Here is a 16,823-nt window from a genome sequence, read left to right on the forward strand (position 1 = left end):
CTTGCAGTAGAGTCTGGAGTCTTGCAAAGGTGGATCTGGAATGTCAAGATATGCAGGCGCTGGGAATTCAAGAGAGAGTTTGTCTAGAGTTCTGTCAGCCACCCTTATTTATAGGGCATAGTGACATCATCAAATTATGCAGTGGGGCAGGCTTAAGCTAGGCACGCCTCTCACAACTGGATTGGCCACGGGTGATTGTTACCGCCTTGCTGTCAGCTGGTGAGATTCTTAAGAGACATGACATCAGCTTTATGATGTGGGTTTACCATGTCCAGAACCTCCCACAGTTAATTTTGCCACAACCCAGTTTTGACATAAATGGCACATTTTTACAGTTGTGGCATTTGAACAAATTACGTAGGCAGAATACATATTTTATGCAGAGCTTGGCAGTCTAATTCCCAGGTCTGAGCGACATTATTTCGCCCTTTTAATAGATTTTCACGATTTTTGGTGGGAAATATATTACTTAAAATTCTATAACTTTATACATGGGTATAGATTATCACAGGGCATGTAAGTATTGAATTTCAAAGTGGCATCATGTACACTATCCTCAGAATATCCAATTCTGTGTCATTTCTGTTCCCAATATGGCAGTGAAGGCTACAATGTCTTAAATTAAAGCCACCAAAATTACATTTAAACTGTGAACTTTTTACATTCCTGCAAAGTCCGGTTACACAGATAAAAGTCTTAAGAGTTTATTAATAAAATAGTCTTTTGAAACAAATGGTCTGCCTTTGTCCACAAAATATGGCCATGTACTTCCAGGCTGCTCTTGTGGTGCCTTTGAAGCTCTCAGTAAAAGTTGCGAGGACGTGTGACTTTCAATTTCGAACCTATGTGTCCCAGAATCTCTATTGTAAGAGGCCTTAGCCTAGACAAATGTCTGACGAGCGTGTGACATTTCTTTGTCTTGGTATATTCAAAGTTTTCAAAGGTAGCGGTTAACAGGAAGGTGTCCCAGCTCTCCCTTGTGGCTTCTCTAAGGGGTAGGGGAATGCTGTCATCAGCACCCAAATGTCATTTGGGCCATGGCAGAAACCTGTTTGGTCTGATTTCCCAGTACAGCCAAAAACATTTTATTTCTTTATGTTAGTTTATTTTGTTTTGAATCAGAAGCAAGCCTGTTGAATAAAACATCCCATACATGTTTCCCAGCAAAACCCCTTTACTGTGCTAGGCCAGGACAGGTTTTTATTCAACACTGTACTTTTAAAACAGGCATTTTTTTTGGTTTGCAAAAGCCCATTTTGACACATGGTGAATGCTACTGGGATTTCTCTTATAAAAGGTTGGCTCTTCCATCTGACTTACCAATATTGTTCTGCAGCCCCAGCCAGTTTCTTTTATACAGCAGTTTGTTCAAGACACAAGTTCACTGAAATTGACCTATACGCAGAGAGCTAGGATTTCTTTTAAAGCAGTGATTTTTGATATTTTGTAGGCCAAACGTCAAACGTTTTTCTGTGCAGCTGAAAGTAAAGCTTTTGTTGATTCCTCAGATTTGACTGACACAGCCTGTCATACAGAGATCATGTTCTATTTTGCTGAAGCACAATCTGGATATGGATGGGCATGGCAGGGCCTCACTGATAAAAGCAGAGTAATGTCGAACAGGTGAAAAGAGCATCAGAGCGCCATCATTTTAAATGTAAAATATTTCCCTTTTTCAATGGGAAACTTTGGGCTTGCATCAAAGCAGCGCTGCTTTTTCACCCTGCTTCTTTAGTACACACAAGAACAAACCCTTGTGGCCTTTCTCGGGGTGCTCCCTGTTCCATTTTGCCCAATGGCACATGGCAAAACAGTGCAGACATTCTTTTGTAGCTGTAAAACGCAGTTTTGATGCGAGGCAGTGGTGCTCAAAGGAGCCAGCGCAGCCATTTTGCTGCTTCTGCTGAAGTGCAATTGGTTATGGATGGGAGTACTGCTAAGTGGGTAAATATAGCCCACAATCCCCACTTTCGGCTAATGAAGAAAAGAGCACAGAGGCCCTTTGAACCACTTTTCTCATCAAAAAAACAAAGAAATGTACAAATAGCTCAGAGAGCAACTCGAGGACTCCCAACACTGAAGCGTGCAGTAAAAATCTGAAGATGGCTGCCAGAGGCGGGGCTTAGGGAGGGACTGTCATTGGATGAGGGCAGTATGATCCAGATTGGTTTAGAGGAGAAATACAGTTTTTAAGTGAAAGTGAAACTGTATGCCTGACGACTGGGAATATTCATGAGCATGTGAATCCATGCCAGACGCCATGCTGGAGAAATGAGTCTCCTCCTTGGGAATACTGCATATTATCATTGCAGGATTTGGAACTACAGGAAATTCTGCCTGGACAATATCATTTAGAGGACGAAGGTCCTGGATCATCCTCCAACTCCCCCTTTTGACTTTTGTATTGGATAGATTGCTGTGTTGCAAGGGGAGGTAGAGGGCACAATTATTCCCTGATTCAGGAGGGGCACAATGGTGTCCTGTATGCCCTCCTCTGCCTCTTTGGATAGCAGATATTGCTTTGCTATGGGCAACACTATGCCAGGCTTGAGTGCTAGTCGGACGAGGGCCGCCCCTGTAAGAGCCCTACATAGGCATTCTCAGTGAAATGGGGCTGGGCAACAAAGGCCATCACAGACAATTGTACCTTCTGGTACTGTAGCATAATGTCACAAGGGATACAGATTGCTAACAGAATATGTCCATCGACATCTCTGTCCTCAAACAATTCTGCATCTGTCACCTCCTTAAGGGACACTGTTGGGTCAGTACACAGTACTGTCGGCCACTCACAACCATGGGTATCTGTCCCGACCACAACAACCTTTTTGGTTGACATGACCTGGCCCTGTAAATCTAGGGACAGTATAGTACCCACCACAAGCTCCAGTGACAACACAGGGTGAAAGATGAAATCTTTGTGTATCCACCAAGAAGCCTTACCAATCTGTGCCACCGCATTGTGCAATACTGTTATTCCATAGACAAACATGTCTGGGTCTACTGGGATGCCATGGACCACCACCTCCCCTCCCTGGGCCTGAATGATGACCGTTGCCCTTAAGGCACACATGCCCGGGGTGGCGCATACCACCCCATTGTCTGTAAATTAAATAGCCATGCTCCGCTTGCTCAACAAATCCTATTTTGATAACTACCTTTTTTGTGTAGGGAACCTTTGCGACAGCCCCAGAGAATCCTTGCGTCTCAAGAGTTTCACCTAATAGCGGGAATTTCCCTCACTGATGCATGATTTAGTGGCGCCTATGTCGAAAGAAATCGATCATTATCCTTTAGAAGTTGTAGTTTAGGGAAATAACAAAGGGATGGATAGACCCACAAAGCATCCTAATGTTCAGCCACTGGAATTAACTGGCCACGCTCGTAAAGGGACTGTCATGATGCCTACCCCCGGGCATCCGGACCCAGCCCAGCAGCCTCGGGAGCAGGCATCCAGACATTTATTGAGACCCCAGCAGCCCTGGCTGGGGGCTATCTGGGTTCAGTCCTGGCGCCTTAGGCACCAGGCTCATAAACATTACTTACCTCCTGCAGACCATGCTGCAAATGAATCAAAGCCCACGTGAGGCCTGGATGGGACTATTTTATTACAGGGACTATTTTTTACTCGGTTGTGGTTCTGGGGAACTTCTTACCTGGGACTACTTTGCAGGCTATTTAAACCAAGCCCAAACAGCAACCAATGCTTCGCGTTATTCTGCACTTCAGCAGCGTGACACTCACCGTGCCTGCAGCATCCAGTCCTCTGCCACGCCCGCCTTGAACCTGGACACCATCCTAGAAGAAAGAGAAATAAGAACAAGAACTTACCTTTTAATCTTCATCTGTTCCCGAATTCGCCACACCTCAGAATTGGAAAAGACACGTCGTAAAATAGAAGCATCGCATCGCTAGCAGGCGCGCCGCGCCATACTTACCAGTCTGCATCTTCCTGGTTCAGCGCTGCAGCCATCATTTCATCACAGCATCCGTGGAACCTGGAAGGGACAAAGAGAACAAGGTGAGCCGGGTGCTAACAAAGACAATCAAAGCAACCATATTATACTCACCAGAGTTACCGCTCCCCTAGGCATATTTCATCGGCGTTCCACCTCTTTAACGCCGCACCTGTGGGAGGAAACAACACTTGTTAAAGACATTTATTTCGCTTTTACCGGACAACGCTGGGCAAAATAGACTCTTACCCAAGCACAACCTGCAGCACTTCAGGTGAACTCTTCTCGGATTAAGCTGCAATACAAAAGGGATAAAAACAAGTGAATAACAGACAATAGAACTCTATAGACATTATACTTACGGCTCCTAGCCATTTACCACGGAGTCCAACACGTCTGGAACTCGCCCAAAATCTTCAAACCAGTGAAGCAACTGGGATTCTACGCGCCCCTGCGCTCGGTGCAGGATGGAGAGCTCATCATTACAAACAATAAGGTGAGACAACAAAGGGGAATATCGGGGTGCTTAGAGGGAACGAATTAAACAAGTGTTTCCTTGCATCCACTGGGTGGCTAATTCCCCTCCTCCTGCTTTTAGGAAACTAGTTTTACGAATCAAGCAGACGAAGCTAGGAAGGCCGGTCCAGTCAGCCGTCTCTGCACTACGAATAACGCTGGTGGAGACCTTAGCAGTCCAGTTCGAATCGACGCCCCCGTGGGAATCAGGTGAGCGTTACAGAATGCGAAGCACATCTACAAATCCCCACCCAGGCGTTATGGAGACCTCAGAAACTGACCAACTGGCCCAATTATTAGGGGAACTTAGAGCGGAAGTGCACTCCGCCCGTCAAGAGACTAATGCCCTCAGGATAGAACTGATTGTGTCAAAGGAGCGCACCGATGATCTTGCTAGGCAATTGCTGCAAAACCAAGCTGGGCAAACACCCTTACCTGGACTTGGGGGGAATCCAACCCCTGTTTCATCGAGCAATCCTGTGCAAGTGATTTTACCAGGAACTAACCATTTAGCTCCACCTGAACGCTTTGCTGGGGACCCAAAAAGGTTTGCATTGTTTATGAATCAATGCCGCTTGCACTTTTTATGCAGACCTGGAGCCTTTCCGAATGACCAAGCCAAAGTAGCCTTTGTATTGTCATATCTTAGTGGCAGCGCAGCAGATTGGTCAATTCCACTAGTCAACCAGGATGACCCCCTTCTCCGGGATTTTCAAGGTTTTCAAATGAACATGGAAAAACTATTCGCCAGACATTCACAGGGACAGGTCCTGGATAACGAACTCTTATCCTTACGACAGGATAACCAGGATCTGTTAACCTATATCGCAACTTTCAATAGGTTGGTGGTGGAAACCGGATGGCCTGAGGAAAAGCGAGTTACATTATTTCACTGTGGACTTCGGGGAGAACTCAAAGACGTCTTGGCTCAAGTTGTGAACCCACCTCAGGATTGCGCTGAGTATATAGACGTAGTGGTCCAGCTAGACCATCGACTCCAGAATAGAAAGGCTGACCGAGCCAAGTACGAGAATCAGGTATTAGTTAAGCGCAATGTTGCCTCCAAAGGGACTGATGCATCTCAACCTATGCAGATCGGGGGGTTAGAGGACCCTTAACGCAAAAGGAAAGAGAAAGGATACGCTAGATGCAATTGTGTCTGTACTGCGGAACCTCAGGACATTTTCTACGGGATTGCCCTGCAAAACCACCCAAGAAGGTGGTAGGAGTTGCTGATAAAGGCCAAAGAGAACCGGATTCGGGAAACGACCACACCCGACAAGCGTAGAGGTCCGCTTGCCGAGCTTGAAGAAGGACACTCAGACTTCGCGCCTCATCATACCAATCGTCCTTATTGATCCAAAGCAGCCAGCACATATGCACTCAGTAAGGGCATATATTGACAGTGGGGCCGTAGGAAATTACATGGACCACGATTTGGCTTCAAGGATGAATCTACCCCTTTTCAAGAAGACCACTTCGGATGTCATCACCCCAGTCGATGGAATTGAAATAGCCTCAGGGCCCGTAACTCATTCCACTACAGAGATGACACTGTTGGGTCAAGACGGGCATCGAGAAGCTATTGTGTTTGACTTAATCAAGGCCCCGCAATTCCAAATCATTCTGGGAATTCCATGGTTAGAAACACATAACCCTTGTATTGATTGGCGAGAGAAGAAAGTGACCTTCGCGGATTGTGCACATACCTGTTACCCGAAAGAACCTTTGAACAAAGGCCTGGCCACAGTTACTACCCCAGTTGCGCAGTTACCTCAGGAATATCAAGACTTTCAAGATGTTTTTCAAAAAGAACAGGCAGACACATTACCGCCTCACAGACCATACGATTGCCAAATCGACCTCTTACCAGGTGCACAACCTCCTTGCAGTACGATCTACCCCTTACTGAGCCCGAAAATCTTCACCTACGACAATACTTGGATCAATACCATGTTAATGGATACATTCGGCCATCCAAGTCTCCGGCATCCTCAGCTTTATTCTTCGTGCCTAAAAAGGAAGGTGACCTTAGAACGTGTATAGACTACTGCTCGTTAAATCAGATTACGGTAAAAAAATGATACCCCTTGCCTCTGATCCCCGAGTTACTAGACCAAGTAAAGGACGCTTGCATCTATGCCAAGTTAGATCTCCAAGGGGCATATCATCTGGTACGTGTAAAGAAGTGCGATGAATGGAAGACTGCCTTTCGCACCAAGTACGGATTATTCGAATATCAGGTGATGCCTTCGGGTTGTACAATATGTGTGAAAACCTTTCCAAGGCACACGTGGAGTTGGCCGATTTCAAGGCCATGTCCCCAGCAGAAAATACCTTCCGGGCCCAACCGTCGAAGCGATTGTCGTCCTTATCCGGAGAGATGGTAGGGTAGGCCGCCAGCTTCGAGGTGGCCGAAGCTGCCTGAATCACTAAACTCTCGGGAGTAGAGTGAGTAGATAAATAGCTGGGGTCGCTAACGAAGGGTGGTATTTCTTGGTCAAAGACTTATTAACAGCCGGAAGAGATTATGGGGACTGCCAAGCAGCTGCCACCCTTTTCTGTAAGGTAAGATGAAATGGCAAAACCGGGTCAGACAACGGACCTTAATTTAAGATCCTGTACAAAGTCTTTAGGAGGACTGGACCAGCCCAGATACTCCGAGACCCGTGCCATAAGCCTCCTCTATGAAGACTCCGCATGAGCCCCAGGCTCAGGTCTACCAAATTCCACTTCCGGGGAAGTGTCCAACCCACTGGCATCACAGAGGGTCTGCCTCAACTCCTCTAACTGACTATCTCCAGAAAAATGTGGAGACTCATCAAACTCACGAGGGTCCTCATACTCAGACCTTTTCTCCTCTTCATAAATGTCAGCCAGAGGGAGTTGAAACCCAGGTCTGGTGACAGAAGAGGGCCTGGAGTCCAATACTGGCCTCACAGACTTTGCCGTAGCCTTCCTTGGAGGATCCACGATATCCGCGTACTCCAAAGTCAAATTCTGTGAAAAAATTCCCAAAGGCGCTGATAGCGCTAAAGGCTTCGACGTCCAGAGAATCGACAACCTGGACATTGTGAGCGCCGAAGGCTTCGGCAGCGACGTCAACACAGGTGCCAACGGCGCCGTGGGCTGGTATGATGGTAAAGCGTCAATGTCCGAATCGGACAGTCACGGCACCAACCGAGTCGACGCCGGCATCAAGCCCTCAGTAGGAAGCTGCGGTCTCGCTGGGGACGAGGATTGAGACCTAGAGACACGTCTCCTGCGACTCTTCGAATCCTTGTCCGTATGGGACCTTCAAGGTTCCCGATGCGAGTTGCGTCGTGGACCTGAGCCTGAAGGCGTGCGCGCCACGGTACGAGACTGATCCTGACCGGCTACGTGAGAAGGCGCGACAGGACCCGTGCCCTGCGATTGAAAAATCGCTAAAATCTTTTCTTTAAACGCAGCCCATTCCACCAGAGTCGAGGACTTAGTCGGGCATGTAACCTTCCTCGAGGCGGAGAGTCGCTCCTCGAGTCGTCGGTCGAGACCCCCTTGGATTTAGATTTGACTTTCGGGACGTAACAGGCTTAGAGCACCAACCTACCTGGAGCTTCCCCTTCTGCTCCCGCAAGGCTTTGGCAGTCAGCGACAGGCATTTCGAGCAGTCGTCAGTGTCGTGCGACTCACCCAGGCACCACAAACAAATGCGGTGGGGGTCGGTAAGCGACATCTTCGACTTGCAGTCCCGGCAGGTCTTAAAGCCAGACCGCGGAGTCTAAGGGGTCGAAGAGAAAGACATTGTAACGATGAAAACACAAAGCGTGCCGAGTTCTACGAAGTAACACATTTGCGGGAAAAACATAACTGAGGCTACGGCGCTGTGCGTCCTATTTATAACATCCAGTGACGTCGCCCTCGACGGAGGCCTTCGAGGGACATCGACCCAACATCATCGAAGCAGGATGTCCTCTGCCGAAAAAGTTTACAAAGTGCACAGCTGTGGACATTACATGTCAAAGATGTGGAATACGTGGCAGGGCACAATCCATTCGGAACACAATGTTCTTTCCACATCCTGTGGAAAATAAAGAAAATAGGGCAGTAACCCTCTTTTTTGTTATCGGGGGGCCTGACTCTAGAAGGAAAACACGAAATGTACAGAGGCTACCCTCCCTTTAACGCACAGTAGGTGCTACTGAACCTAATGGAGGCTTGAAACTGCGTAGACTAGCCATGTTAGATCACACTAACAGGTAACAAGTATACAGATAAAACAAAGTTTATTTTAGAATAAAAGACATAATAAAATCACAAAGGGGTAAATGTGTACCATTGTCTTTCACAATACAACCATGTACTATCAATACATTAAACAAATATAATGTTAATACAATGTTAATATATGTACTGTAACATATGAACAGCACATTTCTACTGTCTGTTCTGTAGCACCTCCTGAGTGTAGCCTGCACTCTACTCTCCTCTGTTCATTGCCACATCCAGTGCAATCCTTGAAGAAGGATTTCTTGTTCTTTGAAGTATCTTCCCTGCTTACCTTAGCCATAGCCATGAGGGGCCAGGTAAACATAGAATAGTCAACGAATTATCAGTCCTGGTTATTAATCAGCAACTGAAAAGCCAATTGGTTGGTAGAGTAGCACCAGGTCTTCCAAACAATGAGAAGATTCTGTCAAGAGATTACAATTTGTCATTTTTTTTTATAGAAAAAAGTTCAAGGAGCTCTAAAGATTCTCTAGTCACTTAGAGTGTGGTGGAAAATCTGAAGATGGCTGCCTGGGGTGAAACAGAAGCCCTGACACCTCATTGGCCAATAAGAAAAGAACCAAAGTGAGGTGGATAGGCTGTATAATGTGAACCCTCTAAGGCTTTATTAGCAATGTCTATTCCTTTGTATGTGATATTTATATAGCGGAAATTCCCAGTTTGATGGCAGGGAATTAAAGCAGGCGAATCTATGAAAAATCCAGTGCTGGAGAAATAATTTTTCCTTCCCCATTATCAGGGATAGATTTAGAGATGTAATCCCTGCGCACATCACATGGACTGACAGAACTTCAGTATTCGGAAAGCCATTCTAGACACTAGGAATGCAGTGGAATCAAATGAGGATGTCATCCATCTCAGAATTGGCTAGTTTGAGAGCCTCAGCAATTGCTTGTTTGAATATCATTGAGTCAGTGGAGTTAATGAGCAACGCAGAACAGATGTAAAAGGCGCTCTATGTAACACCATCGACTAACCATCCACTGTGAACACTGTACTGTCTTTGCTAATTCTCCAGCCACTACTGCTGACAATGTATCACCACAAACGGGAGCACTCTTTGCCTAACTATAGTTTTCTCCATAACTGACCTTTAAGTAACAAAATGGCACACAATTGAAGCGTGCTAATTCTATCTTTTAACACTGCCAGCAGCTGGAGGCAATGTTTGGCAGCTTGAAATTCACACAACTTTACAACAGTATAATTCTGAACTTGATTCAGGAGAGTTAAAAACCAAATCTCCACACGAACATTAACCTGTTTTGAGGTGCAGAATTTCATTAAGATACATTTGTAAACAAATCTTAACATGATCCTATAAAGACCATGTTGGGTAGCAGACATTTCTCATTGTCAAACTTACCGATACAGGTGGGTTTTTGAGACCAAATGTATTTATTTTCTGCATTAAGTATACATTGTATTTTAATATATGATGTTGCATATCCTTCGAGACAGCTCACTGCTACAGACTCCCAAGGATCATAATATGTCTTGATTGGTTCTAATTGCACCTTTTCATCCGTTATGTGAAGTTTCCTGCATTTTTCTGAAAAAAAGGAAAATCTAATTTAGGATATTCTTTCGCATGACTTTCACAAAATATTGATAAATACTGCTGTGTGTATAGAAATGAATGTCAACAAAAAATATCTCAGACTACAAGCTGACATTCATATTATGTGTCTTATCAAATTACAACTAATCAAACATGTGCCTGGTGAAGATAGGTGTTAATTACTAATGACCTCCTCAACCGGCAACTCCTCCAGCAAGATTACCCTTAGCTTGTACTTACTATGAAGACATTAAAGGCCAAACTGCATATTGAATATAGACGGCTTAGGCAAAATTATTTATTTGGAAAGAGAGAGATTAAACTAGGTAATTTCTCTTCACCTATGCAAAAGGAACAATTGTTTGTCATGTTTTCCTTCTTGGTGGTTTCATCTATGTACAGTGCTTCAGCTGGGTACTGGGCGGAAATGACACCTTGAGGATGAGGAAACTAGTATGGTGGCTTCTCCCACCACTTCCACTACACCCTATCGAGTGGGACATTAGGGCCTGCTCCACAGAGGTATGTAGGTATTCCCCTGACACCTCACTCACAGGCATGCTCAGAGAAGCACAAAACTGTGATTTACTCTGGTCTTAATCTGTGAATTTTCCCCCAACCCCCCAGCAAGTCTAATATTTGAAATCATAGTTCATGCTAGCAGAAGCAGTGTAGGGATGGACTTATTATCATTGGTCAGAGCCCCATCAAAACCAAGCTTGGCCAGGCAGAATACACTACTCAGATGATCCCACCATTAAGTAATAGTTGGTTAATACCATGGTAACAAGTTATCCACTCAGGGGTATGCACCTCCAAATACTTAATGTAGGGTCTCATTACGAGTTTGGTGGTGCGGTAAAAAAGTGAAAGTAATTCTGTTACTGGAACTTTTTTTGGCCGTAAAGGAATTAACAATGCTTTTACTGCACCACAGAATTACAAGTTTGACGCTTCTCCCACCACCTCCACTACACCCCATCGAGTGGGATATTAGGGCTTGCTCCACAGGGTATGTAGATATTCCTCTGACCCCTCACTCACAGGCATGCTCAATAAAGTACAAACTTGTGATTTACTCCTGTCTTAATCTGTGAATTTTCCCCCAAGCTTCCAGCGAGTCTGAAATTTGAAATCATAGTTCATGCTAGAAGAAGCAGTAGTGGGATGGACTTATTTTCATTGGTCAAATCCACATCAAAACCCAGCTTGTCCAGGCCAAATACACTACTCAGCTGATACCACCATTAAGTAATTGTTGGTTAATAGCATGTTAGCAACAAAATGAACACAACAGGCTGAGAGTGGCTGAAAGACGTCAACGAGAAACAACAGATCAGCGTCACACACGACTCTGTGCTCAGCAATCACGCCATTACAATCGCCTTGCATTCCGGTGCAACCCAGTTGATGATTATAGTTTGAGCTGGCATGTTCTCATCGGCACCATGACTGAGGTGTGTCCTTATTGCAAGGCTCTGAAATTTAATGGAGAAACTAAAGGAATGTGTTGCGCCGCCGGGAAAATTTAACTGCCTCAACTTGGAGAACCGCCAGAGCCATTAAAAACTACCCACAAACATTGTCAAATTAAACATATTACAAACATGCGCTTTCTCTTTTCTTTCTTTTCCATTTAACCATACTGAGCCACAGCACTGCATGGCCGTGGACAGCTACTACTTAATGTAGGGGCTCATTAAGAGTTTGCAGTAAAAAAGTGAAGGTAATTCTATTACTGCAATTGTTTTGGCAGTAAATTAATTAACAACGTTTTTACCGCACCTCCAAGTTTAATGTTAAAGTGGAGAATTTACCTCAAGCAATAATGCTGGAGGTAAATCCTCCACTTTGATCCAAAAATGTACAGATTTACAGCACAGAATTATTGCTCACTGTAAATCCATCAATAATCCCCATGGAGTCCTAGGGACTGTACACTACCCTACCATCATTCAAAACCCAGTGTTAATGCCACAGAACCAAGTGGTGGGAATGGTAAATAATATTGGCAGCAAAACCGCAGATTTACTGCTAAACTCGTCATGAGGTCCATAGACCTTTCAGATATTCAAAGGGAATGTATATCTACCCGACGATGGACATGGGATCATACAAAATGTATTTCATAGGGGAGGTCAAAGGACATGGGGTTCTGAAGAAGGGAAGAGTCCGTCGCAGGATGGACACCTGCTGAACTCAGTGGAAGTCGACATGCGCCGGGGAGGAGCGTGACACCTGAGGACCGAGTATTTGTGATAAAAAGGCAAAAGAGACAAAAGAAGAAGAAGTATCCGCGAGTGGAATTACGTGGCCGAAGCCAAACCCAGGAGCACTGGTGAATTCGTCACATTCACTTCAACGCGGAAAAGGAGACTGAGGTGTGGCGCCTGAGGGCGGAGTCAGTGCAGCGCATGCTCCAAGGGCCACATCCCTGCGCGCCTCTATATTTAAAGGGAAAGAAGGTTTTTTTCTGGTGAAAAAGGTTCTGTCTCCCATCCCTCGCAAGGGACGCCCATGTAGTATGGAGGAAAGTGGACGGGACGTAAGAGTATTGTATAATGTCTGGCAGCTCTGTTGTCTCCTTTATTGAGGAGAGGGTATGATGCTCCCCGAATGCTGTGGGGATGCTGAGGCACATTGGTTGCCTTTTTCTGTTGACGGCGAAGGTCTGTCAATGTGTGAGGTGTCGGTGAGTGCTTTCTGATGGACAAGGCCATTTCAGTGGACAGTGTTTTAACCGTCGACAAGTGAGCCGGTGATGAGCATTTGCTCGTGGACGAGGCCTTCTTGGTGGAGGGTTTCCTATCTGTCGAAGACGGGTCCCTCATCGAGTGTTTGCCCCTGTGAAGGGTTTATTCATGGATGGTCCGGCCTTCGTCAATGTACGGTCCCGATGCTTCGACGAGGGGGCAATCATCGACTAAGTGTCCGTCGACTACACCTGCACTGGCAATTTGGTAGCCGTGGATGGTGCTGTGTGAGATTTGCTTTTGGACGAACTTTGCGCTGCTGACGTACCTGTCATGGATGAGCTTGTGGGCATCTTAAATGAGGTTGATCGTCAGCTGATGGGCTTTCGTCGACGAGGAGTGGCTTGCCATGGGTTTATGGACCTTCTCGTCTGCCAGATGGACCCCTTGATGAGTTTTAAGTCTAATCGTGATCCTGGGCGGTGGTGCCATGCCCCTTTCTACTGAGGAAGCTCTCTGTTTTGCCTGAGCATGCTTCTCAAGGGTTTTGCACAGAGAGGCTGGGGCAGTTCTGATAGATTACTCATCTGAGGAATGGCACCTGTTTATTGTAAATAAAGAAGAGGTCTCCTGTGCCTGTTCTCCTGTGCCTGTCTTGATGGGTTTTCTGTGTGAAAGTTTGACATATTTCACAAGCCTCAGTGTCATGAGGGTGTAAGCCATAGATGCACACCGGATGAGGGTCCCTCAGAAGAACAAGTTACTTACCAACTGGTAACATCCTTTCGACTGGATGTTACTCCAACGTATTTCACATCTTTGACATGTAATGTCCACAGCTGTGAACTTTGGAAACTTTTTCGGCAGGGGGCGTCCTGCGTCGATGACGTTGGGTCGATGTCCCTCGAAGGCCTCCGTCGAGGTCGACATCACTGGGCGTTATAAATAGGACGCACAGTGTACAAAGCCTCAGTTTAAGTTTTTTCCCTCAGAACGTGTGGCACCAGTCTCATGCCTGCTTGACTGCACATAGCCTTGCAGAAACGTAAGCTGCAATTGCATAGGAAATTCTCCAGAGGGGCAGGCTGGGAGGGCGATGTGTAATACGTTGGAGGAATATCCAGTCGAAAGAACGTTACCAGTTGGTAAGTGTCATGATCTCTGCTTCCAAAAGATCAGGACTTGCCCAACTCCCTTGGAAGCAGACCCATAACCCCGGTTCCGAGTGCCAGCCAGTCCCAATTGGGACCTTTTGGACCCTGTCCTGGCGCCAGTGGCACCAGGCTCATAAAGATGCTCAGTCCCAGCGCTGGAAGCGCCGGGCTCATAATGCTTGGGTGGACTTACCTGCAGCAGACCATGCTGCTTACTTACCTGCCAGTTGAGCCCCTGATCCTCTTCTGTTTGGGACTACTTTTCCTGTTGGGTGGGGCAGGAGCCACTCCCTAGGTTCAGAACACTGGAACTCTTCTGGAAAGCAGGAACTCTTTTCTTACCTAGGCGAGGCTGTGGAAGGAGACACCTAAGCACTACAGGAGGCTATTTAAACCACACCCGATGGATGAATCTTGCTTTGCGTTATTCTGCATTCTCTGCAGCAGAACGCTCATCGTGTCTTCAGCTTCTGATCCTGGGCCTAAGGGAACAAAGGCTTATCATCCTGGAATCCAGTCTTCAGCAGCACCTGTAAAGACAAAGAAAGAACAGGTTAGCACTACGGTCTTCAGTGGCAGCGCATCTCTTACCTGGTCCATCGGCTGTCACCAACGCCTCGCGCTGCATTCCGGCATCTGAAAGACAAAGGCATACCTACTCTTCGCATGCTCCGGAGGTCTTCGCACTGCATTCCGGCATCTGAAAGACAAAGGCTTACCTACTCTTCGCATGCTCCGGAGGTCTTCGCACTGCATTCCGGCATCTGAAAGACAAAAGCTTACCAGCTCTTCGCACGCTCCGGAGGTCTTCGGCGCTGCATCCCGCATCTGAAAGACAAAAGAAGGTGTGTTTAAAGACATTGGGCAACTTTATTACTCACGTGCCATTACTCCTTCCCACGCCGAATCCAGTGGGTATTCCAGCACCCTTCAGCTTCTCTAAAGCTCCGAACTTGTACCTGCAAGATAAAAGGGACAGTTAGTGCGCATCGTGAAGCAGGCTACAAGCGCTTACTTACGTGCTTCCAGGCGCTTCTATTCCTCACGCGGGTTCGATCCTCAATTCTCTTCAGCCCGCCATCTGCCATCGCCGGAACCCTGCAAAACAAGAGATATCATTACAAAAGACTTTTAAGACATTTGAAGTGCCCAGAACTTACCGTTGGTGCAGTTAACGACGGACAGCAGTCCTCTGAGGTCAAGAGGCCTGCACCCTTATCCAGTGAAGAAACTGATTACGGCACCCTGCCCCGAGGCAGATGGAGAGCTCGGCGTTCACTTACCTAAGGTGAGGGCGTTAACCTTTGGGGTTCTACAGGAGAAGAGAAAGGGAAGAGGAGAGAGGCACCCAATAACCCCAGTTCCTACTGCCTTCTTGGCTGGTTTCACCGGACAGTCTCGAAGAAAGTTCCCCGAGTTTCCGCAATAGAGGCATAATTGCAGCTGTTTTCTCCTTTCCCGCTCCTTTTGTGTTAGTGGTCCTTTCAGGCCCCCTATTTGCATGGGTTCCCCGGAGTCTACTCCTTTGGTAGGAGTTGGAGGTTTGGAAAATACTCGAGCATCAAACTTGGAACGATCGGCCTTCCTGTTCTGCAGTCTGTGGTCAATTTGAACGACTAAGTCAATATAGTCCGAACAGTCTTGCGGGGGATTCACTACTTGGGCTAACACATCTTTGAGCTCTCCACGTAGACCTCTATAAAACAGCGTAATCCTTTTGTCCTCAGGCCATCGAGTTTCCACTATCAGTCTGTTGAAAGACGCAATATAAGCAAAAAGGTCTTGATTACCCTGTTGCAATGAAAGGAGCTCATTGTCCAAGGCCTGCCCCTGTGAATGTCTTGCAAACAGTTTTTCCATACTGAGCTGAAAAGCTTGAAAATCATGGAGAACCGGATCATCTTGATTAACTAGAGGGATCGACCAGTCTGCCGCATTGCCACTAAGGTACGAAAGCACGAAAGCTACCTTAGCTTGATCAGTTGGAAAGGCTGCTGGCCGGCATAAGAAGTGCAACCGGCACTGATTAATAAATACTGCAAACCTCTTTGGGTCACCAGAAAATCGTTCGGGCGGAGCCAGAGGTACATTCCCAGGTAGGTTGATCTGCACTGGGTTCGTAGAGGATGTTGAAGGAAGATTTGCCCCTGATGCGGGTAACGGAGTTTGTCCGGCTTGTGACTGTAGCAATTGTCTAGCGAGATCGTCTGTTCGCTCCTTGGAAATAATCAGTTCCCTTCTTAGAGCATTAGTTTCCTGACGGGCTGCATGCACTTCTGCTCTTAGTTCCCCAAGTAACTGGGCTAGCTGGTCGGTATCCGAGGTTTCCATAGCGCCTGGGTGAGAGTTTTGCGGTAGGCTTTGTGTTCTGTAACGCTCACCTGATTCCCGCAGAGGCGCCGGTCTTGACTGGGTGAATGCCGTATCTTCAAAGGTGATGTGTAACACACGGTTGGCTCTTTGGGCTGGACCTCTGTGCACTGTATGTCTGACTCGAAGAGTAAGATGTCTGCAGATAGAAAATATGGGATTAATGAACTGGAGTTATTGGGTGCCTCTCTCCTCTTCCCTTTCTCTTCTCCTGTAGAACCCCAAAGGTTAACGCCCTCACCTTAGGTAAGTGAACGCCGAGCTCTCCATCTGCCTCGGGGCAGGGTGCCGTAACCAGTTTCTT

General features: G+C 46.5%; 1 protein-coding gene across 1 annotated transcript in view; it reads right to left on the reverse strand.

Annotated features, from left to right (window-relative positions):
- Positions 1-16,823, reverse strand: part of LOC138511247 (receptor-type tyrosine-protein phosphatase kappa-like) — a 1,445,374-nt gene that overhangs the window by 983,572 nt on the left and 444,979 nt on the right. The window contains exon 6 of the mRNA XM_069626788.1: positions 10,108-10,293. Within this exon, the coding sequence (XP_069482889.1) occupies positions 10,108-10,293 (186 nt within the window). The remainder of the gene's footprint in view (positions 1-10,107; positions 10,294-16,823) is intronic.

The sequence above is a fragment of the Ambystoma mexicanum genome, chromosome 6p, assembly GCF_040938575.1.
Source record: "Ambystoma mexicanum isolate Mex_15411 chromosome 6p, UKY_AmexF1_1, whole genome shotgun sequence".
NCBI lineage: Eukaryota > Metazoa > Chordata > Amphibia > Caudata > Ambystomatidae > Ambystoma > Ambystoma mexicanum.